We start from the raw sequence: 26,705 nt of genomic DNA, 5'->3' as shown, positions 1-26,705 counted from the left end.
ATGCATTGCACAATTGTACATATGATATGATCTTTATAATGAGGTCGCTTTATACCTTAAGGTCCTTTTTGATTGGATTTCACATTTTGACCTCTAGGAGTTCTGACGAATCTTTTAAAGACGAAACAGTTTATAATAGGTCCAGTCTCTTATGTTAAGCATGCGATGTTTATTGAAACTATTTCTCATACCTCAAAGTGGTATTATTTACGGGTGTCGACTCTGTTCCCTTGGTATGTCCGATTATTGGTATCTGTGATGGCAAGTACTGAGTGTATGTGAAATTGTATTTGTATTATATACTGGGTTACGAATTATTGCGACCTCCTGAGTACTACTTTGATTATATCATGCATTCACTTCGTAAATGTAAATTGCTCATGTTCATTACACGATGTCAAGAAACAGCATAACTCTCATAACGCTAACTCAGAAAATCCTTATACTTACAAATGCTCTATATTTCAACAAGTCACATCAATATATAAGTCCATCTGCTAAACTTCATGAAAACGTTTGATGAAATCGTTATCAAGAGATAAAAACATATATCTTAGTGGAATTACTTAACATGTCAAATATTAACGAATTATGTCCCTTTAACACAAAATTGTTAAACATAGAATTTTGGCCTCGAGTGCCTTGGATATTGGACAAGTGGTCATACACTGATGAGTCGTAAGACTTAAAGTAATAAATGAACTTGAACTTGAACTTATATCAGGATAAAATTTGTAAACGTGGCTGGAAATACGAGCTTACGTTACTTAGCATCCTTTATCTACCACCCGATATCTTACACACTCTACTTATCAACGCGTTCATGTCGGTACTGATACATTACCTTGTTTAGCATACAACTTCTCTATTTCGGCTGAAGACGGAGCAACATGAAGGTAGGTCTAAGGGTACTAATTTATCTAATTTGAATATTAGATTTGTATCGTAGGGAAGTGGGATTTGAGTTAGAGTGTATCGTAGAGTAGCGGGATTGGAATGAGAATGTATCGAAGAGTAGCGGGATTGGAGTGAGAGTGTATCGAAGAGTAGCGAGTTTGGAATGAGAATGTATCGAAGAGTAGCGGGATTGGAGTGAGAATGTATCGAAGAGTAGCGGGATTGGAATGAGAATGTATGAAAGAGTAGCGAGATTGGAGTGTAAGGGCGGGTTTGGTTTTAGTTATTTTATTTAACGTCCTATTAACAGCCAGGGTCATTTAAGAACGTGCCAGGTTTGGAGGTGGAGGAAAGCCGAAGTACCCGGAGAAAAATCACCGGCCTACGGTCAGTACCTGGCAATTGCCTCAGGTAGGTTTCGAACTCGCAACCCAAAGGTGGATGGCTAGTGTCGAGACACCTTAACCACCCCGCCATCGCGGCCCCTAGAGTAGCAGGATTGGAGTGGGGTGTATCGTAAAGTAGAGGGATTGGAGTGAGAGTGTATCGTAGAGTAGCAGGATTGGAGTGGGGTGTATCGTAAAGTAGCGGGATTGGAGTGAGAGTGTATCGTAGAGTAGCAGGATTGGAGTGAGAGTGTATCGTAGAGTAACGGGATTGGAGTGGGGTGTATCGTAAAGTAGCGGGATTGGAGTGAGAGTGTATCGTAGAGAAGCGGGATTGGAGTGGGAGTGTATCATAGAGAAGCGGGATTGGAGTGGGAGTGTATCGTAGAGCAGCGGGATAGGAGTGAGAGTGTATCATAGAGTAGCGGGATTGGAGTGGGAGTGTATCATAGAGCAGCGGGATTGGAATGGGAGTGTATCGTAGAGAAGTGGGATTGGAGTGGGAGTGTATCGTTGAGTAGCGGGATTGGAGTGAGAGTGTATCGTAGGGAAGTGGGATTGGAGTGAGAGTGTATCGTAGAGTAGCGAGTTTGGAGTGAGAGTGTATCGTAGAGAAGTGGGATTGGAGTGGGAGTGTATCGTTGAGTAGCGGGATTGGAGTGAGAGTGTATCATAGAGTAGCGGGATTGGAGTGGGAGTGTATCGTAGAGCAGCGGGATTGTAGTGGGAGTGTATCGTTGAGTAGCGGGATTGGAGTGAGAGTGTATCATAGAGTAGCGGGATTGGAGTGGGAGTGTATCATAGAGCAGCGGGATTGGAGTGGGAGTGTATCGTTGAGTAGCGGGATTGGAGTGAGAGTGTATCGTAGAGAAGTGGGATTGGAGTGAGAGTGTATCGTAGAGTAGCGGGATTGGAGTGAGAGTGTATCGTAGAGAAGCGGGATTGGAGTGAGAGTGTATCGTTGAGTAGCGGGATTGGAGTGGGAGTGTATCATAGAGTAGCGGGATTGGAGTGAGAGTGTATCATAGAGTAGCGGGATTGGAGTGGGAGTGTATCGTTGAGTAGCGGGATAGGAGTGAGAGTGTATCGTAGAGAAGCGGGATTGGAGTGGGAGTGTATCATAGAGAAGCGGGATTGGAGTGAGAGTGTATCGTTGAGTAGCGGGATAGGAGTGAGAGTGTATCGTAGAGCAGCGGGATAGGAGTGAGAGTGTATCGTAGAGTAGCGGGATTGGAGTGAGAGTGTATCGTAGAGTAGCGGGATTGGAGTGGGAGTGTATCATAGAGAAGCGGGATTGGAGTGAGAGTGTATCGTTGAGTAGCGGGATAGGAGTGAGAGTGTATCGTAGAGCAGCGGGATAGGAGTGAGAGTGTATCGTAGAGTAGCGGGATTGGAGTGAGAGTGTATCGTAGAGAAGCGGGATTGGAGTGAGAGTGTATCGAAGAGGAATGAGCGGGAGGGGAGCGCAAGTGGAGGTTAGTGTATAGTAGAACTGCGAGCGGGATTGGAGTGGGAGTGTATCGTAGAGTAGCGGGATTGGAGTGAGAGTGTATCGTAGGGAAGCGGGATTGGAGTGGGAGTGTATCATAGAGCAGCGGGATAGGAGTGAGAGTGTATCGTAGAGAAGCGGGATTGGAGTGAGAGTGTATCATAGAGTAGCGGGATTGGAGTGAGAGTGTATCGTAGAGAAGCGGGATTGGAGTGAGAGTGTATCGTAGAGAAGCGGGATTTGGAGTGAGAGTGTATCGTAGAGAAGCGGGATTGGAGTGAGAGTGTATCGTAGAGAAGCGGGTTTGGAGTGAGAGTGTATCGTAGAGAAGTGGGATTGGAGTGAGAGTGTATCGTAGAGAAGTGGGATTGGAGTGAGAGTGTATCGAAGAGGAATGAGCGGGAGGGGAGCGCAAGTGGAGGTTAGTGTATAGTAGAACTGCGAGCGGGAGAGAAGTGGGAGTGTATCGTAGAGGAACAGAAAATACAAAATCTAATTTTAATTAGATTGAGTGCTGATGTAGGATAATCTTTTAGGACATAATTAAAATATTTTGTTGTTACGGTGTTCCTTGACAAAACAAATTTTCAATTATGTCCAAAAGTTTAATTAATAGATATCACTACTGTGGTTATGGAAATATATCAATTTGAAGGAAACCAGGACTTTAAGGAAAAACGCCGGCCACCATTTAATCGGTTGTTATGAGGAATATAATCTTAGAAATTTATATGTTATAAATTACGAATATTTCATAATGTTTATGAACATTAGCTTTTCCTTATGCATCAAATAACAAAATGGTGATCGAAAAAAATAAATTCCTAATTTCCAGACAATATACAAAAAACAAAATGTCCTGACTTGTTTTATTTATCCTTTCTTAACTTAATTGTAACTGGTAATGTTTATTTCTATTCCTTTATCTTATACATTTAGTTGTATTACTTCAATTGATTATCCATTATACTACTTTTAAATGAAAAATAACTGTTGATTTTATTATTAAGACAAAATAGAAAATTATTTCTATTCAATCGAAAATGTAGGTAAAGTTGCCCTATTTCCAGCTCAATCCCAAAGGAGAGTCCTTCGGTAACTAGTGACGATAACCTGAGATAAGGCCCAGCTATCAAATCCAACAAGGACCATAGCGGTGCCCTTGACATTCCAAACAATCCTAGTAGCAACCACAGAAAAATAGATAGGAAACCCACATTGTAATAATCAGCAAAGGCCAGTGACATTCTGTTTAACAGCGTGGTACTTCTTGTTTTACAATACTTTACTCCCTTCAAAGTCAATGCCAGGAATTGGATAAGGATAAGGTCACCTTAATTTCGTCACTAGATATCACACCTCCTGCTATGTTTTTCTTGTTACCCAGTATATACACTAATAACAAGTCAATATTAGGAATTGCGAATCTACGAAACCTAGCATTTCGTATGACATGACCGAGTTATAGAAACAAGAACAGGTCAGGTCACCTTAATTTCGTCTCTAGATACCTAACCTCCTGCTATGTTTTTCTTGTTACCCAGTATATGCACTAATAACAATTCAATATTAGGAATTGCGAATCTACGAAACCTAGCATTTCGTATGACATGGCCGAGTTATAGAAACAAGAACAGGTCAGGTCACCTTAATTTCGTCTCTAGATACCTAACCTCCTGGTATGTTTTTCTTGTTACCCAGTATATGCACTAATAACAAGTCAATATTAGGAATTGCGAATCTACGAAACCTAGCATTTCGTATGACATGGCCGAGTTATAGAAACAAGAACAGGTCAGATCACCTTAATTTCGTCTCTAGATACCTAACCTCCTGGTATGTTTTTCTTGTTACCCAGTATATGCACTAATAACAAGTCAATATTAGGAATTGCGAATCTACGAAACCTAGCATTTCGTATGACATGACCGAGTTATAGAAACAACAACAGGCCAGGTCACCTTTATGTCGTCCAAACCGCCTGGTATGTTTTCTTGCTACCCAGTATATACACTTAACTTCTCTATTTCGGCTGAAGACGGAGCAACATGAAGGTAGGTCTAAGGGTACTAATTTATCTAATTTGAATATTAGATTTGTATCGTAGGGAAGTGGGATTTGAGTTAGAGTGTATCGTAGAGTAGCGGGATTGGAATGAGAATGTATCGAAGAGTAGCGGGATTGGAGTGAGAGTGTATCGAAGAGTAGCGAGTTTGGAATGAGAATGTATCGAAGAGTAGCGGGATTGGAGTGAGAATGTATCGAAGAGTAGCGGGATTGGAGTGAGAGTGTATCGAAGAGTAGCGGGATTGGAGTGTAAGAGCGGGTTTGGTTTTTAGTTATTTTATTTAACGTCCTATTAACAGTCAGGGTCATTCAAGAACGTGCCAGGTTTGGAGGTGGAGGAAAGCCGAAGTACCCGGAGAAAAATCACCGGCCTACGGTCAGTACCTGGCAATTGCCTCAGGTAGGTTTCAAACTCGCAACCCAAAGGTGGATGGCTAGTGTCGAGACACCTTAACCACCCCGCCATCGCGGCCCCTAGAGTAGCAGGATTGGAGTGGGGTGTATCGTAAAGTAGCGGGATTGGAGTGAGAGTGTATCGTAGAGTAGCAGGATTGGAGTGGGGTGTATCGTAAAGTAGCGGGATTGGAGTGAGAGTGTATCGTAGAGTAGCAGGATTGGAGTGGGGTGTATCGTAAAGTAGCGGGATTGGAGTGAGAGTGTATCGTAGAGAAGCGGGATTGGAGTGGGAGTGTATCGTTGAGTAGCGGGATTGGAGTGGGAGTGTATCGTAGAGTAGCGGGATAGGAGTGAGAGTGTATCGTAGAGTAGCGGGATTGGAGTGAGAGTGTATCGTAGAGTAGCGGGATTGGAGTGGGGGTGTATCGTAGAGTAGCGGGTTTGGAGTGAGAGTGTATCGTAGAGTAGCGGGATTGGAGTGGGAGTGTATCGTAGAGTAGCGGGATTGGAGTGAGAGTGTATCGTAGTGTAGCAGGATTGGAGTGAGAGTGTATCGTAGAGTAGCGGGATTGGAGTGGGGTGTATCGTAGAGAAGCGGGATTGGAGTGAGAGCGTATCGTAGAGTAGTGGGATTGGAGTGAGAGTGTATCGTAGAGTAGCGGGATTGGAGTGAGAGTGTATCGTAGTGTAGCAGGATTGGAGTGAGAGTGTATCGTAGAGAAGCGGGATTGGAGTGAGAGTGTATCGTAGAGTAGCGGGATTGGAGTGAGAGTGTATCGTAGAGAAGCGGGATTGGAGTGAGAGTGTATCGTAGAGTAGTGGGATTGGAGTGGGAGTGTATCGTAGAGAAGCGGGATTGGAGTAAGAGTGTATCGTAGTGTAGCGGGATTGGAGTGAGAGTGTATCGTAGAGAAGCGGGATTGGAGTGATAGTGTATCGTAGAGTAGCGGGATTGGAGTGAGAGTGTATCGTAGAGTAGCAGGATTGGAGTGAGAGTGTATCGTAGAGTAGCGGGATTGGAGTGAGAGTGTATCGTAGAGAAGCGGGATTGGAGTGGGAGTGTATCGTAGAGTAGTGGGATTGGAGTGGGAGTGTATCGTAGAGAAGCGGGATTGGAGTAAGAGTGTATCGTAGTGTAGCGGGATTGGAGTGAGAGTGTATCGTAGAGAAGCGGGATTGGAGTGAGAGTGTATCGTAGAGTAGCGGGTTTGGAGTGGGAGTGTATCGTAGAGAAGTGGGATTGGAGTGGGAGTGTATCGTAGAGTAGCGGGATTGGAGTGAGAGTGTATCGTAGAGTAGCGGGATTGGAGTGAGAGTGTATCGTAGAGAAGCGGGATTGGAGTGGGAGTGTATCGTAGAGAAGTGGGATTGGAGTGAGAGCGTATCGTAGAGAAGCGGGTTTGGAGTGAGAGTGTATCGTAGGGAAGTGGGATTGGAGTGAGAGTGTATCGTAAAGTAGCGGGTTTGGAGTGAGAGTGTATCGTAGGGAAGTGGGATTGGAGTGAGAGTGTATCGTAGAGTAGCGGGTTTGGAGTGAGAGTGTATCGTAGAGAAGTGGGATTGGAGTGGGAGTGTATCGTTGAGTAGCGGGATTGGAGTGAGAGTGTATCGTAGAGAAGCGGGATTGGAGTGGGAGTGTATCATAGAGCAGCGGGATTGGAGTGAGAGTGTATCGTAGAGAAGCGGGATTGGAGTGAGAGTGTATCGTAGAGAAGCGGGATTGGAGTGGGAGTGTATCATAGAGCAGCGGGATTGGAGTGAGAGTGTATCGTAGAGAAGCGGGATTGGAGTGAGAGTGTATCGTAGAGAAGCGGGTTTGGAGTGAGAGTGTATCGTAGAGAAGCGGGATTGGAGTGGGAGTGTATCATAGAGCAGCGGGATTTGGAGTGAGAGTGTATCGTAGAGAAGCGGGATTGGAGTGAGAGTGTATCGTAGAGAAGCGGGTTTGGAGTGAGAGTGTATCGTAGAGAAGTGGGATTGGAGTGAGAGTGTATCGTAGGGAAGTGGGATTGGAGTGAGAGTGTATCGAAGAGGAATGAGCGGGAGGGGAGCGCAAGTGGAGGTTAGTGTATAGTAGAACTGCGAGCGGGAGAGAAGTGGGAGTGTATCGTAGAGGATCAGAAAATACAAAACTAATTTTAATTAGATTGAGTGCTGAGGTAGGATAATCTTTTAGGACATAATTAAAATATTTTGTTGTTACGGTGTTCCTTGACAAAACAAATTTTCAATTATGTCCAAAAGTTTAATTAATAGATATCAGTACTGTGGTTATGGAAATATATCAATTTGAAGGAAACCAGGACTTTAAGGAAAAACGCCGGCCACCATTTAATCGGTTGTTATGAGGAATATAATCTTAGAAATTTATATGTTATAAATTACGAATATTTTATAATGTTTATGAACATTAGCTTTTCCTTATGCATCAAATAACAAAATGGTGATCGAAAAAAATAAATTCCTAATTTCCAGACAATATACAAAAAACAAAATGTCCTGACTTGTTTTATTTATCCTTTCTTAACTTAATTGTAACTGGTAATGTTTATTTCTATTCCTTTATCTTATACATTTAGTTGTATTACTTCAATTGAGTATCCATTATACTACTTTTAAATGAAAAATAACTGTTGATTTTATTATTAAGACAAAATAGAAAATTATTTCTATTCAATCGAAAATGTAGGTAAAGTTGCCCTATTTCCAGCTCAATCCCAAAGGAGAGTCCTTCAGTAACTAGTGACGATAACCTGAGATAAGGCCCAGCTATCAAATCCAACAAGGACCATAGCGGTGCCCTTGACATTCCAAACAATCCTAGTAGCAACCACAGAAAAATAGATAGGAAACCCACATTGTAATAATCAGCAAAGGCCAGTGACATTCTGTTTAACAGCGTGGTACTTCTTGTTTTACAATACTTTACTCCCTTCAAAGTCAATGCCAGGAATTGGATAAGGATAAGGTCACCTTAATTTCGTCTCTAGATATCACACCTCCTGCTATGTTTTTCTTGTTACCCAGTATATACACTAATAACAAGTCAATATTAGGAATTGCGAATCTACGAAACCTAGCATTTCGTATGACATGACCGAGTTATAGAAACAAGAACAGGTCAGGTCACCTTAATTTCGTCTCTAGATACCTAACCTCCTGCTATGTTTTTCTTGTTACCCAGTATATGCACTAATAACAATTCAATATTAGGAATTGCGAATCTACGAAACCTAGCATTTCGTATGACATGGCCGAGTTATAGAAACAAGAACAGGTCAGGTCACCTTAATTTCGTCTCTAGATACCTAACCTCCTGGTATGTTTTTCTTGTTACCCAGTATATGCACTAATAACAAGTCAATATTAGGAATTGCGAATCTACGAAACCTAGCATTTCGTATGACATGGCCGAGTTATAGAAACAAGAACAGGTCAGGTCACCTTAATTTCGTCTCTAGATACCTAACCTCCTGGTATGTTTTTCTTGTTACCCAGTATATGCACTAATAACAAGTCAATATTAGGAATTGCGAATCTACGAAACCTAGCATTTCGTATGACATGGCCGAGTTATAGAAACAAGAACAGGTCAGGTCACCTTAATTTCGTCTCTAGATATCACACCTCCTGCTATGTTTTTCTTGTTACCCAGTATATACACTAATAACAAGTCAATATTAGGAATTGCGAATCTACGAAACCTAGCATTTCGTATGACATGACCGAGTTATAGAAACAACAACAGGCCAGGTCACCTTTATGTCGTCCACACCGCCTGGTATGTTTTCTTGCTACCCAGTATATACACTAATAACAAGTCAATATTTTACAGCAGTCGTTCGCCCTGTTGGCCGTAGTGGCCCTACTTTCCCAGACATTTGCCCTGCCCTTTGTGGGAACTGAGAACCAGCAACAACATTTCATTACCCAACTTGTCCATGTACCCGAGAGAGGCAATGTTGGTGTAGATCTTTGTCCAACATGTATCCAGTTCACAGACCAGGCTATCGACGTCCTTCTAAACATTATACTCAGTAGGTATCACATATTCCATGGCACAAATTGGCATTGAAGTGATACATTGAATTTGCTCACTAGCATAATTACTCCATTATAATAAAGCATAATAATACTGTATCAAACAGTTGGACATAATTGCTGACTTTCACACTAATTATCGACAAAAATGATCAGCAAACCGTCTTTACATTTTTACAGCTTAAACGGAAGCTGATGATGTGTGTTTTTTTAGCAGTTTTTTTTTTTACAATATTAGGTTTATAAACAAATGTGTCTGGGGCTATAAAGAATGGACGTGTACGATCTCTAGCTTTTGGAATAAAAAAAAAGAAAACAAAATGTGCCACACATATTCGGGCATCCAACGGTTATGAATATAATAACATGTTCTCCATGCTGCGTGATTATTGTCAGATTCTGGAGTGGTAGGAACATGTGGGACACTCTGCAGCGCTCTAGCTACCAAGACCGGAAGTCAGGCTCTGGGAGCAGTTTGTAATGTCCTCTGTGACATTGTTGGTGTCGAAGAATTCATGAAATTGATACAGGAGTTAGTACATACATTTTACATTTATTGATATGATTGGAGGTAAATGTAATAATTTGTTTACAGGAACCAATCACTATCTTTCAACTAACATTATTTTATAATGACATAATATTCGAACAGTTCAGGAATGAATGTTTTTTTTTATATTTATTTACGTATAAATTATAAGTTTGTCATTCGAAAGGGGTTATTGCTTTCATTGTTATCTACATACAAAAGGTAAAATATGCTATAGAGAAAATTAAAGTCAGTTTCACAATTTCTGCGAAAAATACATCCGTTTACCTTTGGTAAAACCGCATGAAATTCGAACACAAAAAAAAAACCCTATTTGTAGTTAAAAGAAGAATACTCTGAATCTTTAATTTTTGTTCCCTGAAGAGCCGACCTTGATCCCATTTATTTCTGTGAGACACTGAAAACCTGTCCAATCAACGACAATGGTGACGCCAAGATCACCACGTTTACGGTGACCCCATCTTCTGGCCCCCAGGGTACGTTTTCCTTTATTGTCAGCTTTTTATAGAGTCTTTTGCATTAATCTGTTGCAATCGTTTTTTATCACTGATCCTGACTTTCGGATATCCTTTTATTTCTGAGTACCGTATAACATGAAACAATCGTTGTGTATAAACCTGTGTTGTTTTAATAGTTGCAATGGAAACACGAATATAACTACAGCTAACATTGTTGTATGTAGTATTGTCATATCATTCTTGCAAGAGCTAACCCAAAAACCACGAAAAAAGAGCTAACCCAAAAACCACGAAAAAAGAACACTACGAGTTATACAGTATTGACTACAACATAGTTTTGAATGGCATTCTGAAACAATAGTTTTATATACTCATCTCAACCAGCAATATTCTCATATTTAAACATAGAACGTTCGTCCATTACATTAGCATCATTGGTGAGGCTTGGAATGTTAAAGCAGCTTTATGAAATAATATAATGGGTATACTATCTCTTACTCTTTCTAATGAAAGATGGTAATATCCTGTGTGTCTTTCATAAATACTAATATGTATCTGTAAATGATTAAATGATAGAAAGTAAGTAATTTATATCGACATGCTATAATTCAATGTTTTATTAACCTGTCAGGTTTTTTTTCGGTTTATAATTTCCTTTATTAACATCTAATGAGGACATGTGTGATGTCGCGTCAGTACATGCTATTCAGGGACTACGATTTTGTTTATAAGTGTTAATCCTCCACCACTACGTCTCTGATTTATTAGGTACATTCCGGATTGATTTTGGATACACGTCTGTCAACGGAACTGGTACTGGCGAGATCATTCTGGAGGTTTCAACTGTTGATGGCCTCCCTGTCGGTAAGATGGGTTTTTCGCTACTGTTTTTTGTGCTATCGAAATCAATTTTTTAATATGTCTCTGAAATATCTATTTATATTCATTTTTGATTTCTTTGATATTATGGAGTCGATATCTTCTGGTTTCATATCACTTATATTAACACATCGGTATTTTCACATGAAATAAATGACTTATATTTTCATCATTTTCAATTTTGTTCAGCAATTACTGCGATTGGTCGAATTGAATAATGTAGTCACTAGTGTTTTTATTTTGAAATGAAATTATTAATTTCAATTAACAATTAGCAGATAGGGATTGATTTACATACTACACAATGTTTTAACTGCCTATCATGGTAAGGAATGGCGATTCTCGACATTGACGTTTGCCCCACTCCTACATTACAGAAGATCAAACACGAGTGTTAAAATCGATTGTTATATGATTTTAGAACAAAACTTATTTTCTACTGGGTGACGATTGACGGAGCGCACATTTCTTTGAAAGAAAATATTGAAAAGAGTGTTATCGTTTTTTTAACAAAATACCTTATATACTTATACAGGGATATCTCAGAAAACAATATAATGAAATATTATAATTATCAAATTATATTTATAACAATACTTTATTATTATTTTTTTGCAAAGAAGCTATAATCTTTTCAGTATATGTGATGAAGTGATACACAATAAACCATTGCCGTACAATTTTCCATTGTTTTATAGAGAGTGGATTCATCCATGAACTTGCTCAACCAGGGGATTACACATCAAGTTTCTCTCTGAAGGCTGAACCAGACCCGAACTGTGACCCTACTCAACAGCCCTGTGAGCAGTGGATCCCTGGAGACTATGGCGTCAAGATAGGTAAACAGCTCGATAATTATATCATTGTATCATCAATGAAACAACAATATCTAGATGGAACATGTACACAGGATGCTGTACCGCACTATGTATAAACATGGTTACATCTATAGTTTATAATTATTCTCTTTCATTTGTTGTATCTGGCATATACTGTATATACTACTAAGTTTATATTAAAATGTGCAATTCAAAAGTATTACTTATGCTAAATCCTGTTATCGCACAGTTAGATTCTTAATACATACTTTGAATAATGTTACTATGATGTTTATATAATTCTGTGAATTTGTTTTGCAAATCAAATTAAAAAAAAAATACAAAATCTAATTACTTAATTAATCAAAAGAGTTGTAAGTTCTTTTGGTGCAGATATTCATAAAATTCGTCAATACTTTTACAGCTATTTGTAATGGCGAATGCGGCAGTAAACATCCCCACAGTTCTATATATGACGAGGGAATGACCAACTTCACCATCACCAACTAGATTGTCAAGTAAACATCCCCACAGTTCTATATATGACGAGGGAATGACCAACTTCACCATCACCAACTAGATTGTCAAGTAAACATCCCCACAGTTCTATATATGACGAGGGAATGACTAACTTCACCATCACCAACTAGATTGTCTGCTCAAGTGTTTTAAATAAGCAAACATCATTTATACAGATATCAACACATCACTTAAATCATACATAATTGGTTCATTTTTGCATCAATATTGCAAAATAAAACATGATAAATCGTGATAAATATTAATCATCTTGTGTTGTTTATTTGCCAAAAAAAACAACGAATCTGCTTAGTTGGAACTATCGGGGTATACCTGGAAGGAATCTGAAAAGGAGAAAAAAGTTTATTATCAAAGAATGTCCGACTGGAATAATAACACCATCACATATATGTTAATATAAGTACAGACTTACTCAAGATACTGTACAAAACAAAACTCTTACACACTTCAATGAAAACTGTCATTATATTTCTTAACTTGGCTTAATGCTAAAAAACGGTCAATAGACAAACTCGCCGACAAATAGTACGAATACATTTTTATTATAAATTCTAATTCTTCTTGCTGACGTGATAGAAAATTACGCTTCCCTATGCGAATACAAAGCGTACAGTATCAAATTATTGTATCCATTACCTGTGGGAGTCGTAGCTAAGGCGGGGTTTGAAGTGGTAAGTGTTTGTGCTGTGCCTGCGTCAGAAGATGTTGTGGAAATGGAGTTCACCAGATTGAATAGTAAAGCATTCAGAGACCACAACATTGAATAGTAAAGCATTCAGAGACCACAACATTGAAAAGTAAAGCATTCAGAGACTACAACATTGAACAGTAAGGCATTCAGAGACTACAGCATTGAATAGTAAAGCATTCAGAGACCACAACATTGAACAGTAAGGCATTCAGAGACCACAACATTGAACAGTAAGGCATTCAGAGACCACAACATTGAACGGTAAGGCATTCAGAGACCACAACATTGAATAGTAAAGCATTCAGAGACCACAACATTGAATAGTAAAGCATTCAGAGACTACAACATTGAACAGTAAGGCATTCAGAGACTACAGCATTGAATAGTAAAGCATTCAGAGACCATAACATTGAACAGTAAAGCATTCAGAGACCACAACATTGAATAGTAAGAAATTTATAAACCACAACATTGAATAGTAAGAAATTTTTAAACCAAAACATTAAATAGTAAGACATTTATAGACCAAAACATTGAATAGTAAAGCATTCAGAGATCACAACATTGAATAGTAAAGCATTCAGAGATCATAACATTGAATAGTAAAGCATTCAGAGACTACAGCATTGAACAGTAAGGCATTTATAGACTACAGCATTGAACAGTAAGGCATTCAGATACCACAACATTGACTAGTAAAGCATTCAGAGACTACAGCATTGAACAGTAAGGCATTCAGAGACTACAGCATTGAACAGTAAAGCATTCAGAGACTACAGCATTGAACAGTAAAGCATTCAGAGACTACAACATTGAATAGTAAAGCATTCAGAGACTACAACATTGAATAGTAAGAAATTTATAAACCACAACATTGAATAGTAAGAAATTTTTAAACCAAAACATTAAATAGTAAGACATTTATAGACCAAAACATTGAATAGTAAAGCATTCAGAGACTACAGCATTGAACAGTAAGGCATTTATAGACTACAGCATTGAACAGTAAGGCATTCAGATACCACAACATTGACTAGTAAAGCATTCAGAGACTACAGCATTGAACAGTAAGGCATTCAGAGACTACAGCATTGAACAGTAAAGCATTCAGAGACTACAGCATTGAACAGTAAAGCATTCAGAGACTACAACATTGAATAGTAAAGCATTCAGAGACTACAACATTGAATAGTAAGAAATTTATAAACCACAACATTGAATAGTAAGAAATTTTTAAACCAAAACATTAAATAGTAAGACATTTATAGGCCACAACATTCACAAGTAAGACATTTTTAGGCCAAAACATTGAATAGTAAGACATTTATAGGCCAAAACATTGAAAAGTAAGGCATTTATTGGCCACAACATTCATTAGTAAGGCATTATAGGCCACAACATTGAATAGTAAGGCATTATAGGCCACGACTTTGTTATTTTTTTTTTTATTAAAATAAGACATTTATAGGCCATAACATTTTGAGATCATAACATCGTAAAGCAGGATATTCAGTTATCACAATTTAGGATTGTTATGAAACGGTTATCATTTTTTGAATATTAAACAAATATAAAGGATCTATATTGTAAGCAACTTTGACAATATATGCAAACATAATCAACACGAAATAAGTATGTACTAAAAAAGAAAGTTGATTTAAAGTTAAGTTAGATATTTTAAGAATAATCTTTAATGATTTGATGACATGTACCTCCACAGATGGTATCACGGATGGTGTGTTTGAGGGTTGACAAATCATCTGCGTTACTGATGCGGAATTCATGACGCCTATCAGCAGCAAAGACATCCAATTCATATGAGTTAACTCCATTTCCTATACCGATAGCTATTCCCGTCATATTTGTAGATTGATTCAGAGTGGCTGTCTCTCTCAGAAATGCAGAATGACTCGATGATGGTCCATTTGTTATAAGAATGACAAATGACTTGACGCCAGCCCTTGCACCCCCAGCAGCGGTCAGTACGGACTGACGTACAAGATGCAATGCAACCCAAGATGTTTGTGATCCTCCAATATATGGCGCCCTTTGTATCGCTCTGATTAATGAAGCTTTATTATGGTACTGAGATAGTTTAAAATCCAAGCTTGCGTGTGCTCCAAATGTGACCAAGCTGAATTGGACATTGCCAGGGCTAACTGGGAACTCATTTACGACTTCCGACATGAAACTGAGAGATTTTTGGAAATTTGATTGTCCCTCATTTCCAGACGCATCTATAGCAAACACTACATCTGCCATACAAACTGCAAAATCAAATTATTATACCTATTCCATTGTAATTGCATTATTTTATTATCTAAATCAGCAAAGCTACGATTTCTAATATATGCTACCGGAAACAGAAATGTGACATGAAGTAAGAACAATATTAATCTTAGACGGAGAATTACCAACTAATTACTTGACGTACCGCAAGTTAGTGTTGTTTCTGATGGATACAGAACGTATAATTAGGATATGTACATGGTGGACACACACACTGTATTGATAGTTATCTCCACCACACATATCTATATCATCAGGGTATGTACATGGTGGACACACACACTGTATTGATAGTTATCTCCACCACACATATCTATATCATCAGGGTATGTACATGGTGGACACACACTGTATTGATAATTATCTCCACCACACGTATCTATATCATCAGGGTATGTACATGGTGGACACACACACTGTATTGATAGTTATCTCCACTCCACGTATCTATATCATCAGGGTATGTACATGGTGGACACACACACTGTATTGATAGTTATCTCCACCACACATATCTATATCATCAGGGTATGTACATGGTGGACACACACACTGTATTGATAGTTATCTCCACCACATGTATCTATATCATCAGGGTATGTACATGGTGGACACACACACACTGTATTGATAGTTATCTCCACCACATGTATCTATATCATCAGGGTATGTACATGGTGGACACACTGTATTGATAGTTATCTCCATCACACGTATCTATATCATCAGGGTATGTACATGGTGGACACACACACTGTATTGATAGTTATCACCACCACACATATCTATATCATCAGGGTATGTACATGGTGGACACACACACTGTATTGATAGTTATATCCACCACACATATCTATATCATCAGGGTATGTACATGGTGGACACACTGTATTGATAGTTATCTCCATCACACGTATCTATATCATCAGGGTATGTACATGGTGGACACACACTGTATTGATAGTTATCACCACCACACGTATCTATATCATCAGGGTATGTACATGGTGGACACACTGTATTGATAGTTATCACCACCACACGTATCTATATCATCAGGGTATCTACATGGTGGACACACACACTGTATTGATAGTTATATCCACCACACATATCTATATCATCAGGGTATGTACATGGTAGACACACACTGTATTGATAGTTATCACCACCACACGTATCTATATCATCAGGGTATGTACATGGTGGACACACACACACTGTATTGATAGTTATCACCACCACACGTATCTATATCATCAGGGTATGTACATGGTGGACACACACTGTATTGATAGTTATCACCACCACACGTATCTATATCATCAGGGTATGTACATGGTGGACACACACACTGTATTGATAGTTATCTCCACCACACATATCTATATCATCAGGGTATGTACATGGTGGACACACACTGTATTGATAGTTATCTCCACCACACGTATCTATATCATCAGGGTATGTACATGGTGGACACACACACTGTATTGATAGTTATCTCCACCACACGTATCTATATCATCAGGGTATGTACATGGTGGACACACACACTGTATTGATAGTTATCTCCACCACACGTATCTATATCATCAGGGTATGTACATGGTGGACACACTGTATTGATAGTTATCTCCACCACACGTATCTATATCATCAGGGTATGTACATGGTGGACACACACTGTATTGATAGTTATCTCCACCACACGTATCTATATCATCAGGGTATGTACATGGTGGACACACACACTGTATTGATAGTTATCTCCACCACACGTATCTATATCATCAGGGTATGTACATGGTGGACACACACACACTGTATTGATAGTTATCTCCACCACACGTATCTATATCATCAGGGTATGTACATGGTGGACACACACTATATTGATAGTTATCACCACCACACGTATCTATATTATCAGGGTATGTACATGGTGGACACACACACTGTATTGATAGTTATCTCCACCACACGTATCTATATCATCAGGGTATGTACATGGTGGACACACACACTGTATTGATAGTTATCTCCACCACACGTATCTATATCATCAGGGTATGTACATGGTGGACACACACACACACACTGTATTGATAGTTATCTCCACCACACGTATCTATATCATCAGGGTATGTACATGGTGGACACACACACTGTATTGATAGTTATCTCCACCACACATATCTATATCATCAGGGTATGTACATGGTGGACACACACTGTATTGATAGTTATCTCCACCACACGTATCTATATCATCAGGGTATGTACATGGTGGACACACACACTGTATTGATAGTTATCTCCACCACACGTATCTATATCATCAGGGTATGTACATGGTGGACACACACACTGTATTGATAGTTATCTCCACCACACGTATCTATATCATCAGGGTATGTACATGGTGGACACACTGTATTGATAGTTATCTCCACCACACGTATCTATATCATCAGGGTATGTACATGGTGGACACACACTGTATTGATAGTTATCTCCACCACACGTATCTATATCATCAGGGTATGTACATGGTGGACACACACACTGTATTGATAGTTATCTCCACCACACGTATCTATATCATCAGGGTATGTACATGGTGGACACACACACACTGTATTGATAGTTATCTCCACCACACGTATCTATATCATCAGGGTATGTACATGGTGGACACACACTATATTGATAGTTATCACCACCACACGTATCTATATCATCAGGGTATGTACATGGTGGACACACACACTGTATTGATAGTTATCTCCACCACACGTATCTATATCATCAGGGTATGTACATGGTGGACACACACACTGTATTGATAGTTATCTCCACCACACGTATCTATATCATCAGGGTATGTACATGGTGGACACACACACACACACTGTATTGATAGTTATCTCCACCACACGTATCTATATCATCAGGGTATGTACATGGTGGACACACACACTGTATTGATAGTTATCACCACCACACGTATCTATATCATCAGGGTATGTACATGGTGGACACACTGTATTGATAGTTATCTCCACCACACGTATCTATATCATCAGGGTATGTACATGGTGGACACACACACTGTATTGATAGTTATCTCCACCACACGTATCTATATCATCAGGGTATGTACATGGTGGACACACACACTGTATTGATAGTTATCTCCACCACACGTATCTATATCATCAGGTTACTTTTACTTTTTATTTCGTGCTCCGTAAATGTTTTTGAATTGAAACGTTTTGTTAAGCTTGAACAAACAAAACATACATTATTGATAAAAATGAAAAAGTGAAAGCTGCTGTAACTAAATATGGTTCTTTAATATTATTTTTACATGAATGGTTTTAAATGTTGTATCAAAAGGTCCAATGAGTACCCAAAAACCGCCCATGTAAACTGGGGCTTAGCTCAAATTGTTACCTCAAATTGTCAAATGTAACACTGTCTCCCGAACATAAACCGTGAATAATTATGTCGATCTCAGTGACCTTAAGTTTAAAGAAAGATCTATTATTGAAATTCATTGTCGCTATATCAGGTAAGTTCCTTACGTGAAATAGATATCGGTTTAGTAAGATAAATGTTTAAACATCCCTTTAAACAGCATTGCAAAATATTGACGAATCAACCAGGAGAAGTATATTAACAAGGGGTGAATAATTTTAACAACGGATTGCAGTTAACTAGGTCATAAATGATAAATGTTAAAATAAAATCTTACCGGAGTTTGGGCCAGGTGATGTAACTGCTGTTCCTGAATTATAAAGAAGATGAATTATTAGGGGTATTAAACTTGAGTTCTGTGTAACACAACCTTCTGTATAACACAACCTTCTGTATAACACAACCTTCTGTATAACATAACATTCTGTATATCACAACCTTCTGTACAACACAACCTTCTGTATAACATAACCTTCTGTATAACATAACATTCTGTATAACACAACCTTCTGTATAACATAACTTTCTGTATAACATAACATTCTGTCTAACACAACTTTCTGTATAACACAACCTTCTGTATAACACAACCTTCTGTATAACATAACTTTCTGTATAACATAACCTTCTGTATAACATAACATTCTGTATAACACAACTTTCTATATAACACAACCTTCTGTATAACATAACCTTCTGTATAACACAACCTTCTGTATAACACAACCTTCTGTATAACATAACTTTCTGTATAACATAACTTTCTGTATAACACAACCTTCTGTATAACACAACTTTCTGTATAACATAACTTACTGTATAACACAACCTTCTGTATAACACAACCTTCTGTATAACACAACTTTCTGTATAACATAACTTTCTGTATAACACAACCTTCTGTATAACACAACTTTCTGTATAACATAACTTACTGTATAACACAACCTTCTGTATAACACAACCTTCTGTATAGCATAACCTTCTGTATAACACAACCTTCTGTATAACACAACTTTCTGTATAACATAACCTTCTGTATAAAATAACCTTCTGTATAACACAACCTTCTGTATAACACAACCTTCTGTATAACACAACCTTCTGTATAACATAACTTTCTGTATAACATAACTTTCTGTATACACAACCTTCTGTATAACACAACCTTTTGTATAACACAACCTTCTGTATACACAACCTTCTGTATAACATAACTTTCTGTATATCTTAACCTTCTGTATAACACAACCTTCTGTATAACATAACCTTCTGTATAACATATAACACAACCTTCTGTATAACATAACCTTCTGTATAACACAACCTTCTGTATAACATAACTTTCTAGATAACACAACCTTCTGTATACACAACCTTCTGTATAACACAACCTTCTGTATAACATAACTTTCCGTATAACATAACTTTCTGTATAACACAACCTTCGGTATAACATAACCTTCTGTATAACATAACCCTATGTATCACATAACCTTCTGTATGACTTTAACGTTTGTACAACACAACCTTCTGTATAACAATTAACGCGATGTCCAGAAGCAAATGTTGTTATGACCTCATGAATGTTGTAAAAATATATTTCATTCCTTAAATGAAACGGCACAATGATATTATGTCACGAACAATTTGACGTCACAACCCTTACCTCCACTTCCTACACCACAAGCAGTATTCTTTAGCTCGGACTGAATAGTGTGCAGAGCGTCGAAGTTGCCAACGTTGAAGACATGTTGTTGATCTGTTGCCATAGACTCAAGCTCTGTCTGTGAGATGCCGGTCCCTATCCCAATGCTTATAATCTTAACACCCATTTGTTTTAGCAAGTTCGCCTCGTGAATTGTGTCAGGCTTGCTATTTGATTGCCCGTCTGTCAGAATTATTACAATTTTTTGCGCATTGTGCCGTGATCCGTGTGTAGGAGTAAATTGAAATTGTCTGGCATATTGTAAACCTAGCTCTGTATGTGTTGTACTACCAACATAGGCGATGTTGGTTAACTTGTTTGAAATGTCTTGTTGGTTGTTGTACGTGTTTAAGTAGAATTCGTTTATAGCGTCTATTGAAAATGTTACTAGACCGAATTGAACATCATGTGGACCTATTTGGAAATTTGTGACGAAGTTTGTCATAAATTGGAGCTGCTTATTGAAGTTATCAGCGCCCTCACTTCCAGACGAATCCAAAACAAAAACGATATCCGCAGGCTTAGATCCACATTCTGTAAAGAATAAGAAACAAGATAATGGGCATATGCATAACACACGGAAAAAGTTTTGAAGAACCCCATTTTAATCTTAAGATGTATATATATCTTATGGCTGCACTACATGAAATGTTTATATATTTATTCCAGAATATGATCTAAAAAAAATCATCACAATTTTCTGACGATAGATGGTTGTAATATTCCTGAAAATATATCAAATTCAACAACTGATTTATTTATTTTTTTATAAGAACATAATCATTTTCTTCTATTTTACAGGCCCAATAATATGTGATATCATTTTATTAGAAACACAACAACTGATTTATGTTTTATAAGAACATAATCATTTTCTTCTATTTACAGGCCCCATAATATGTGATATCATTTTATTAGAAACACAATAAAGTCACGTGACGTACCTGTAGAGACAGTAGTTGGGGGAGGAACAGTGCCTAAAACAAATTACAATACTATATTATCACGTGCTCCTGATCAACCATTACAAAAAAGATAAATCCTTTGAAAATAAACGATCAATTTTAACTTACTTTAATAAAATAACATTAGTTCCCTACTTATGACCTCTCAGTGATATAAGTGCAATGTACGTACCAGTATTCCAAATATCATGATAATATTTTTATCTTATTGTGAGGGTGAAAGGTCTGAAGGTTAACCTTGATTAGTATTTCAGAATACAGAATAACGAAACCTCATTATACTTTCACTATTTGTTCTGAGCTTTGCTATATATGTGTATATATCGATAACGAAGTAAAAGGACATTAAATGCCCTTATATGGTTTTATAATTTATTTGCGATCTTTCTTTCCATTGGTAACACACGCTGATATACCAACGAATATCATTATCATTGCATGAAAAGTAATTGTTATACATGGTAATCCCTTTAAAAAGTCAAAACCCATATCAGAGTTATAACCCAAGGGGCATAACTCTTTCCTCGCTGTGGTTTGTAGTTCTAACCAGATTAGGCCATCCAACAGGCGTCAAAGTGATTATGTTTTATAGGGTATTGATATGATGTCTAAATGACCTTTCAACATTACTGGGGATTGGATCATTTTAAATATCAAATTACAAACTACTTAACTACTGATACTAAATGGAAACAGAAATAGTAAAGATCTGAACTAATTTGATTGAATTGGTACCTACCACCACACGCTGTGTTTTCAAGTTCTGATTGTATGGTGTGTAGCGCGTCAAACGTTGCTACCGTGAAGACGTGATTTAGGTCTGATGCTATGCCGTTGATCTCAGTTTCACTTACTGCAGTACCGATACCAACACTGATGATCGTGACCCCGAATTGCTTTAGTTTTGTCGCCTCACTAAGTGTCAACGTATGGCTGTGCGACTGTCCATCCGTCAAGACGACTGCAATCTTCTTAACATTAGGCCGAGATCCATGACTAGATGTAAACTGGTCCTGCCTAGCATACTGTAATCCCAGCTCGGTGTGTGTCGTACTTCCCCGGTAAGAAACATTCTGTAGCTTGGCTATCATATCCCGTTTAGTTTGATAGGTGTTCATGTAGAATTCATTTTGGGCTATGTCGGAAAAAGTAACCAACCCGACTTGAATGTTCTGTGGGCCGATATGCACATTAGTTACGAAATTGCTGACAAACTGGAGTTCCTTTTGAAAGTTAGTGTTTCCTTCACTTCCAGAAGAGTCCAGGATGAAAACAACGTCTGCCTGTGATGTTTTGCAGCCTGTTATGAGCATAAGACAAGCATTAAGAAATTGAAACATAGTTATAGTAATATACACTATAATAGATTGCTTTCATTCATCGAATGTTATTTTTTTAAACCGAGTAATGTTGAAAAAGAACAGCATCTGAGATAACTTTAAAAGAATACTAGTAGTTTTTGTACCAGACATATATATCACTTGAGTTTCGTATTGAATGCATTCTGCTTTATGTGTATCGCAATATGTTCGTTTAAATCATAACCCTACATAAATCTATAAGATAAAATACACACAGGAATAAAAAAAAATCCTGATTATATATATGGATGATGTTATGTGTTAAAAGTATTAATCAATTCCATTAAACAAAGGACTTTATCAAATTGTTTAGTAATATTAAGAATATAAAAACGTACTGCTACACGTTGTTGAAGCCAAGTTGTGCTGGATGGAAGCCAACGCGAGGAAGCTCTCTACTGTCAATACATGTTTGGAGTCGCTGGCGATGGCCTGAAGCTCAGACATCCTCACCCCATTGCCTATTCCAATCGCCACCACTTCTATACCAGCTTGGTGTACTTTGGCAGCCATTGCAGCAGTGGTTGTAGTGTCTTGAGATTGGCCATCTGTTATCACCACCAGGATATGTGTAGCATCATTGCGCATGCCATGGGCTGACGAAAACCCCTGTGTAGTGACAAAGTTAAGGCCGTCTCCTGTGTTCGTATTTCCAGACATGTAGGGGACGTTGCCGATTGCATTCTGAAGACTGGTTTGATCTTGGTAAGAATTTAACCAGAATTGATGGTGCGACTGTGTTGAAAACGTGGTTAACCCAATTTGTACATTGTTTGGTCCGATATCGTAGATTTTTGTCAGGTTCTTCACGAAGTCTAATTGATGGTTGAAGTTTGGCTGACCTTCACTTGTTGAAGAATCCAGCAGAAAGATTATGTCTGCCTTTTGACCACGACAGTCTGCAAAAACATGGAGTTCGTATGAAATATTATTGCATTCTTCTAACACATATATTATTCATCGTTTATTACCCTTGCCTTTAGTGGCAATCACACTCGCAATAAACTATGTGACTACGGTTAGATAACCTTATTTCGTGTGGTTTTCACTGTGCTCTTCAAAAATGTTCGTTACTTGATTCATAATTGTTGAAGAAAACCCACTAGATATTGTTATATTAGAAATAAATGTAGTTTAAGTTTTGATATTAAATGTGAAACATTTAAGCTGACAAAAGGTAACATTGATGGAATGTTCTTGTAAAGATAAACCTCCTTTCCGTCAGATAACACCGATGTCAACAGTTTGTAATCTACCGTATTTAGTATGTATATATACCAACAGTTTGTAATCTACCGTATTTAGTATATATATACCAACACATAGACCAATGGAGCCTAAGATCAGTCACCGATATGTCCTGTGGAAACACTGTTACTTAAATAGACATGTCAAAAGTTGAAAGATATGTATAAATGTGTATGACTTGCCTTACAGCACAAATGTTCTGGTAATATTTGTCAATTGATTCAATTCAGTCGCCAAATAAATAAGAAGAAATATATATAAAAAAAAACCTAAACAATGCTAATCATATAAAAACAGATAATTCCGAGTCCAATTATTTCGGAAAGGTCTTTTGATTCATCGATGGCAAATCTAGGCCAAGTTAGAAAGCTATGATAAAAGTGAACCATGAAAATATATCATTGGATGTATGCTATTTCTAGACACATTATAATTGCAAGGAAGAACAATAATTGCACCACATTTGATTTAAAATTTATTGTCTTAAAGCGCAATATGATAAAAGGACGTTTTCTTGTAAGACAATATCGCGTACGAAACTGACAAAACAGTTTTCTAGATAAGAGTAGAATATCGCACTATATTTGCTATGTGCTTTCTTAGAATTCAAAACCGTCAATGCTAGGATAATGTCACAACACTATATGATTTGCAGCATCAGAACGCATGTGTTCCTCCTTACCCGGTATTCCTTGTGCGACGAGCAGTGGTATGTAAAATCCCAACAAAAATACGGAAAAGGTGCTCTGCAAATAGCTCGCCATCTTGAATGACCTGTGAAATTCTGCTTGGTCCTAAATTGATAGCGTTAACTATATATGTCCATGATAAGGACTTATACAGACATGGCATATGCACCTAATGTATTTTAAATATGACCGACAATTCACACAGTATTCATCGTCGGTACCCACGTGAGCTGTCTTCGCAAAGCCCCGATTGATCCCATGGAGTTTTATGTTGATCATGCATAAATACGTTTTTCCAAATATCCAATCAGCAATTTAAAAACATAACTTTCTTAAGGTTCCTTATACCACTTATTAATCTGGTATAACACTAAATACCGTTTTAATATAAATAGTAATGATACACACTTAGATACCGTTTTGATATAGATTGTAATGATTCACCACTAGATAACATTTTAATATAAATAGTAATGATTCACCACTAGATACCGTTTTGATATAGATAGTAATAATTCACCACTAGATACCGTTTTGATATAGATAGTAATGATTCACCACTAGATACCGTTTTGATATAGATAGTAATGATTCACCACTAGATACAGTTTTAATATAGATAGTAATGATTCACCACTAGATACCGTTTTAATATAAATAGCAATGATTCACCATATATACCGTTTTTATATACTGTAGATTGTAATGATTCATCACTAGATACATTTTTGATATAGATAGTAATGATTCACCACTAGATACCGTTTTGATATAGATAGTAATGATTCACCACTAGATATCGTTTTAATAAAAATTGTAATGATTTAACTTGAACTCCAATATCCCACTGTAATATGACAAAGTCAAGAGAAGCTGAACCGAAATGAAGTAAAGATTAAAGTTAAAGGTTCAATAATAGTCTTGTTAAACAATAAACACATTAATGAAATAGTCTGCCATATACACGTCCATCAATATATATATACGTGAAGTACGGATGGTAAAATTTTGATTTTGATTTTGAGACATCCCCCTCCAAATATCAAAGTAGATGTCCATTATAATAAATACACACAGCGAGGAAACACAAGCCTTATAGGTGTTAAGTACGTCGTATATGTTATGCATACTGTCAAAATACATTATATTTATATGAATTATGTTAATTATACACCAATATATAGATAAACGTTTTATTAAGCACATTTTGATTTGAAGTGACCTAGAAAGCAACAAAACCATAACATAATTTCTCATCTCCTCAGCAAGATATCTTTCTCGGTCAGGTTTTTGCTGAGAATCAGCCGAAATGTTCGGTAATAGATTCAGTTATTAATGAAATACAATTTTTGAACATTAAAAATACATCACAACTCTTACGTTACCCCGTAGTTAGCTGAAAACATAACACATTACTGAGTCAAAGAACTACTGGCTCCTTCATCATGAAAAATTCGATTTTTTTAGTTTGAATGGAAAACATGATTTTTGTAATCAAGAATATATGTGCACATTACATGTAAACTCTCAATATTTCAACCCTTTCTATGAGAAATAAAATAGTTAATCAACAACTAACATTTGGGGTTCAAATCATTTCATTAGAAGTTCTAATTATTAGTAAGTACATTAATATTGTGTTTTTCTGTTGAAACAATAAATATAGCTGATATATGTGCATAAAATAAATGATTTTAAGATTATCATCTGATTTGTAAATTATAAAACTGCTTCTTGTGGCGACTGATTC

The 26,705-nt window shown here is 37.5% G+C and overlaps 2 protein-coding genes across 11 annotated transcripts; one reads left to right on the top strand and one right to left on the bottom strand.

The window, feature by feature from the left end:
• Positions 1 to 789: 789 nt before the first annotated feature.
• LOC117324500 (countin-3-like) lies at positions 790 to 12,766 on the top strand. 8 transcript variants are annotated; one of them, XM_033880390.1, is made up of 9 exons: positions 790 to 896; positions 9,071 to 9,272; positions 9,673 to 9,808; positions 10,190 to 10,302; positions 11,053 to 11,148; positions 11,862 to 12,002; positions 12,406 to 12,435; positions 12,506 to 12,554; positions 12,625 to 12,766. In XM_033880390.1, the coding sequence occupies exons 1-9, from the start codon at positions 891 to 893 to the stop codon at positions 12,629 to 12,631; spliced, it is 780 nt and encodes a 259-aa protein (XP_033736281.1). In that variant the 5' UTR covers positions 790 to 890; the 3' UTR covers positions 12,632 to 12,766. The 8 variants fall into 8 exon arrangements, with proteins under 8 accessions (XP_033736281.1, XP_033736282.1, XP_033736280.1 ...); XM_033880391.1 differs by having other exon boundaries at positions 12,506 to 12,561; positions 12,632 to 12,766; XM_033880389.1 differs by having other exon boundaries at positions 12,506 to 12,766.
• On the bottom strand, positions 12,757 to 25,043 carry LOC117324499 (collagen alpha-1(XII) chain-like). 3 transcript variants are annotated; one of them, XM_033880384.1, is made up of 9 exons: positions 24,949 to 25,043; positions 23,357 to 23,917; positions 22,397 to 22,957; positions 21,637 to 21,669; positions 20,654 to 21,226; positions 19,262 to 19,294; positions 14,925 to 15,479; positions 13,158 to 13,211; positions 12,757 to 12,844 (listed from the first exon to the last, which is right to left on the bottom strand). In XM_033880384.1, exons 1-9 carry the CDS (start codon positions 25,028 to 25,030, stop codon positions 12,810 to 12,812), a joined length of 2,487 nt encoding a protein of 828 aa, XP_033736275.1. In that variant the 5' UTR covers positions 25,031 to 25,043; the 3' UTR covers positions 12,757 to 12,809. The 3 variants fall into 3 exon arrangements, with proteins under 3 accessions (XP_033736275.1, XP_033736276.1, XP_033736274.1); XM_033880385.1 differs by lacking the exon at positions 13,158 to 13,211; XM_033880383.1 differs by lacking the exon at positions 12,757 to 12,844 and having other exon boundaries at positions 12,851 to 13,211.
• Between the last annotated feature and the right edge of the window lie 1,662 nt (positions 25,044 to 26,705).

The sequence above is a fragment of the Pecten maximus genome, chromosome 3 (genome assembly GCF_902652985.1).
Source record: "Pecten maximus chromosome 3, xPecMax1.1, whole genome shotgun sequence".
Classification (NCBI taxonomy): domain Eukaryota; kingdom Metazoa; phylum Mollusca; class Bivalvia; order Pectinida; family Pectinidae; genus Pecten; species Pecten maximus.
The sequence above is the reverse complement of the archived record's forward strand: the minus strand, read 5'-3'. Positions and strand labels throughout refer to the sequence as shown.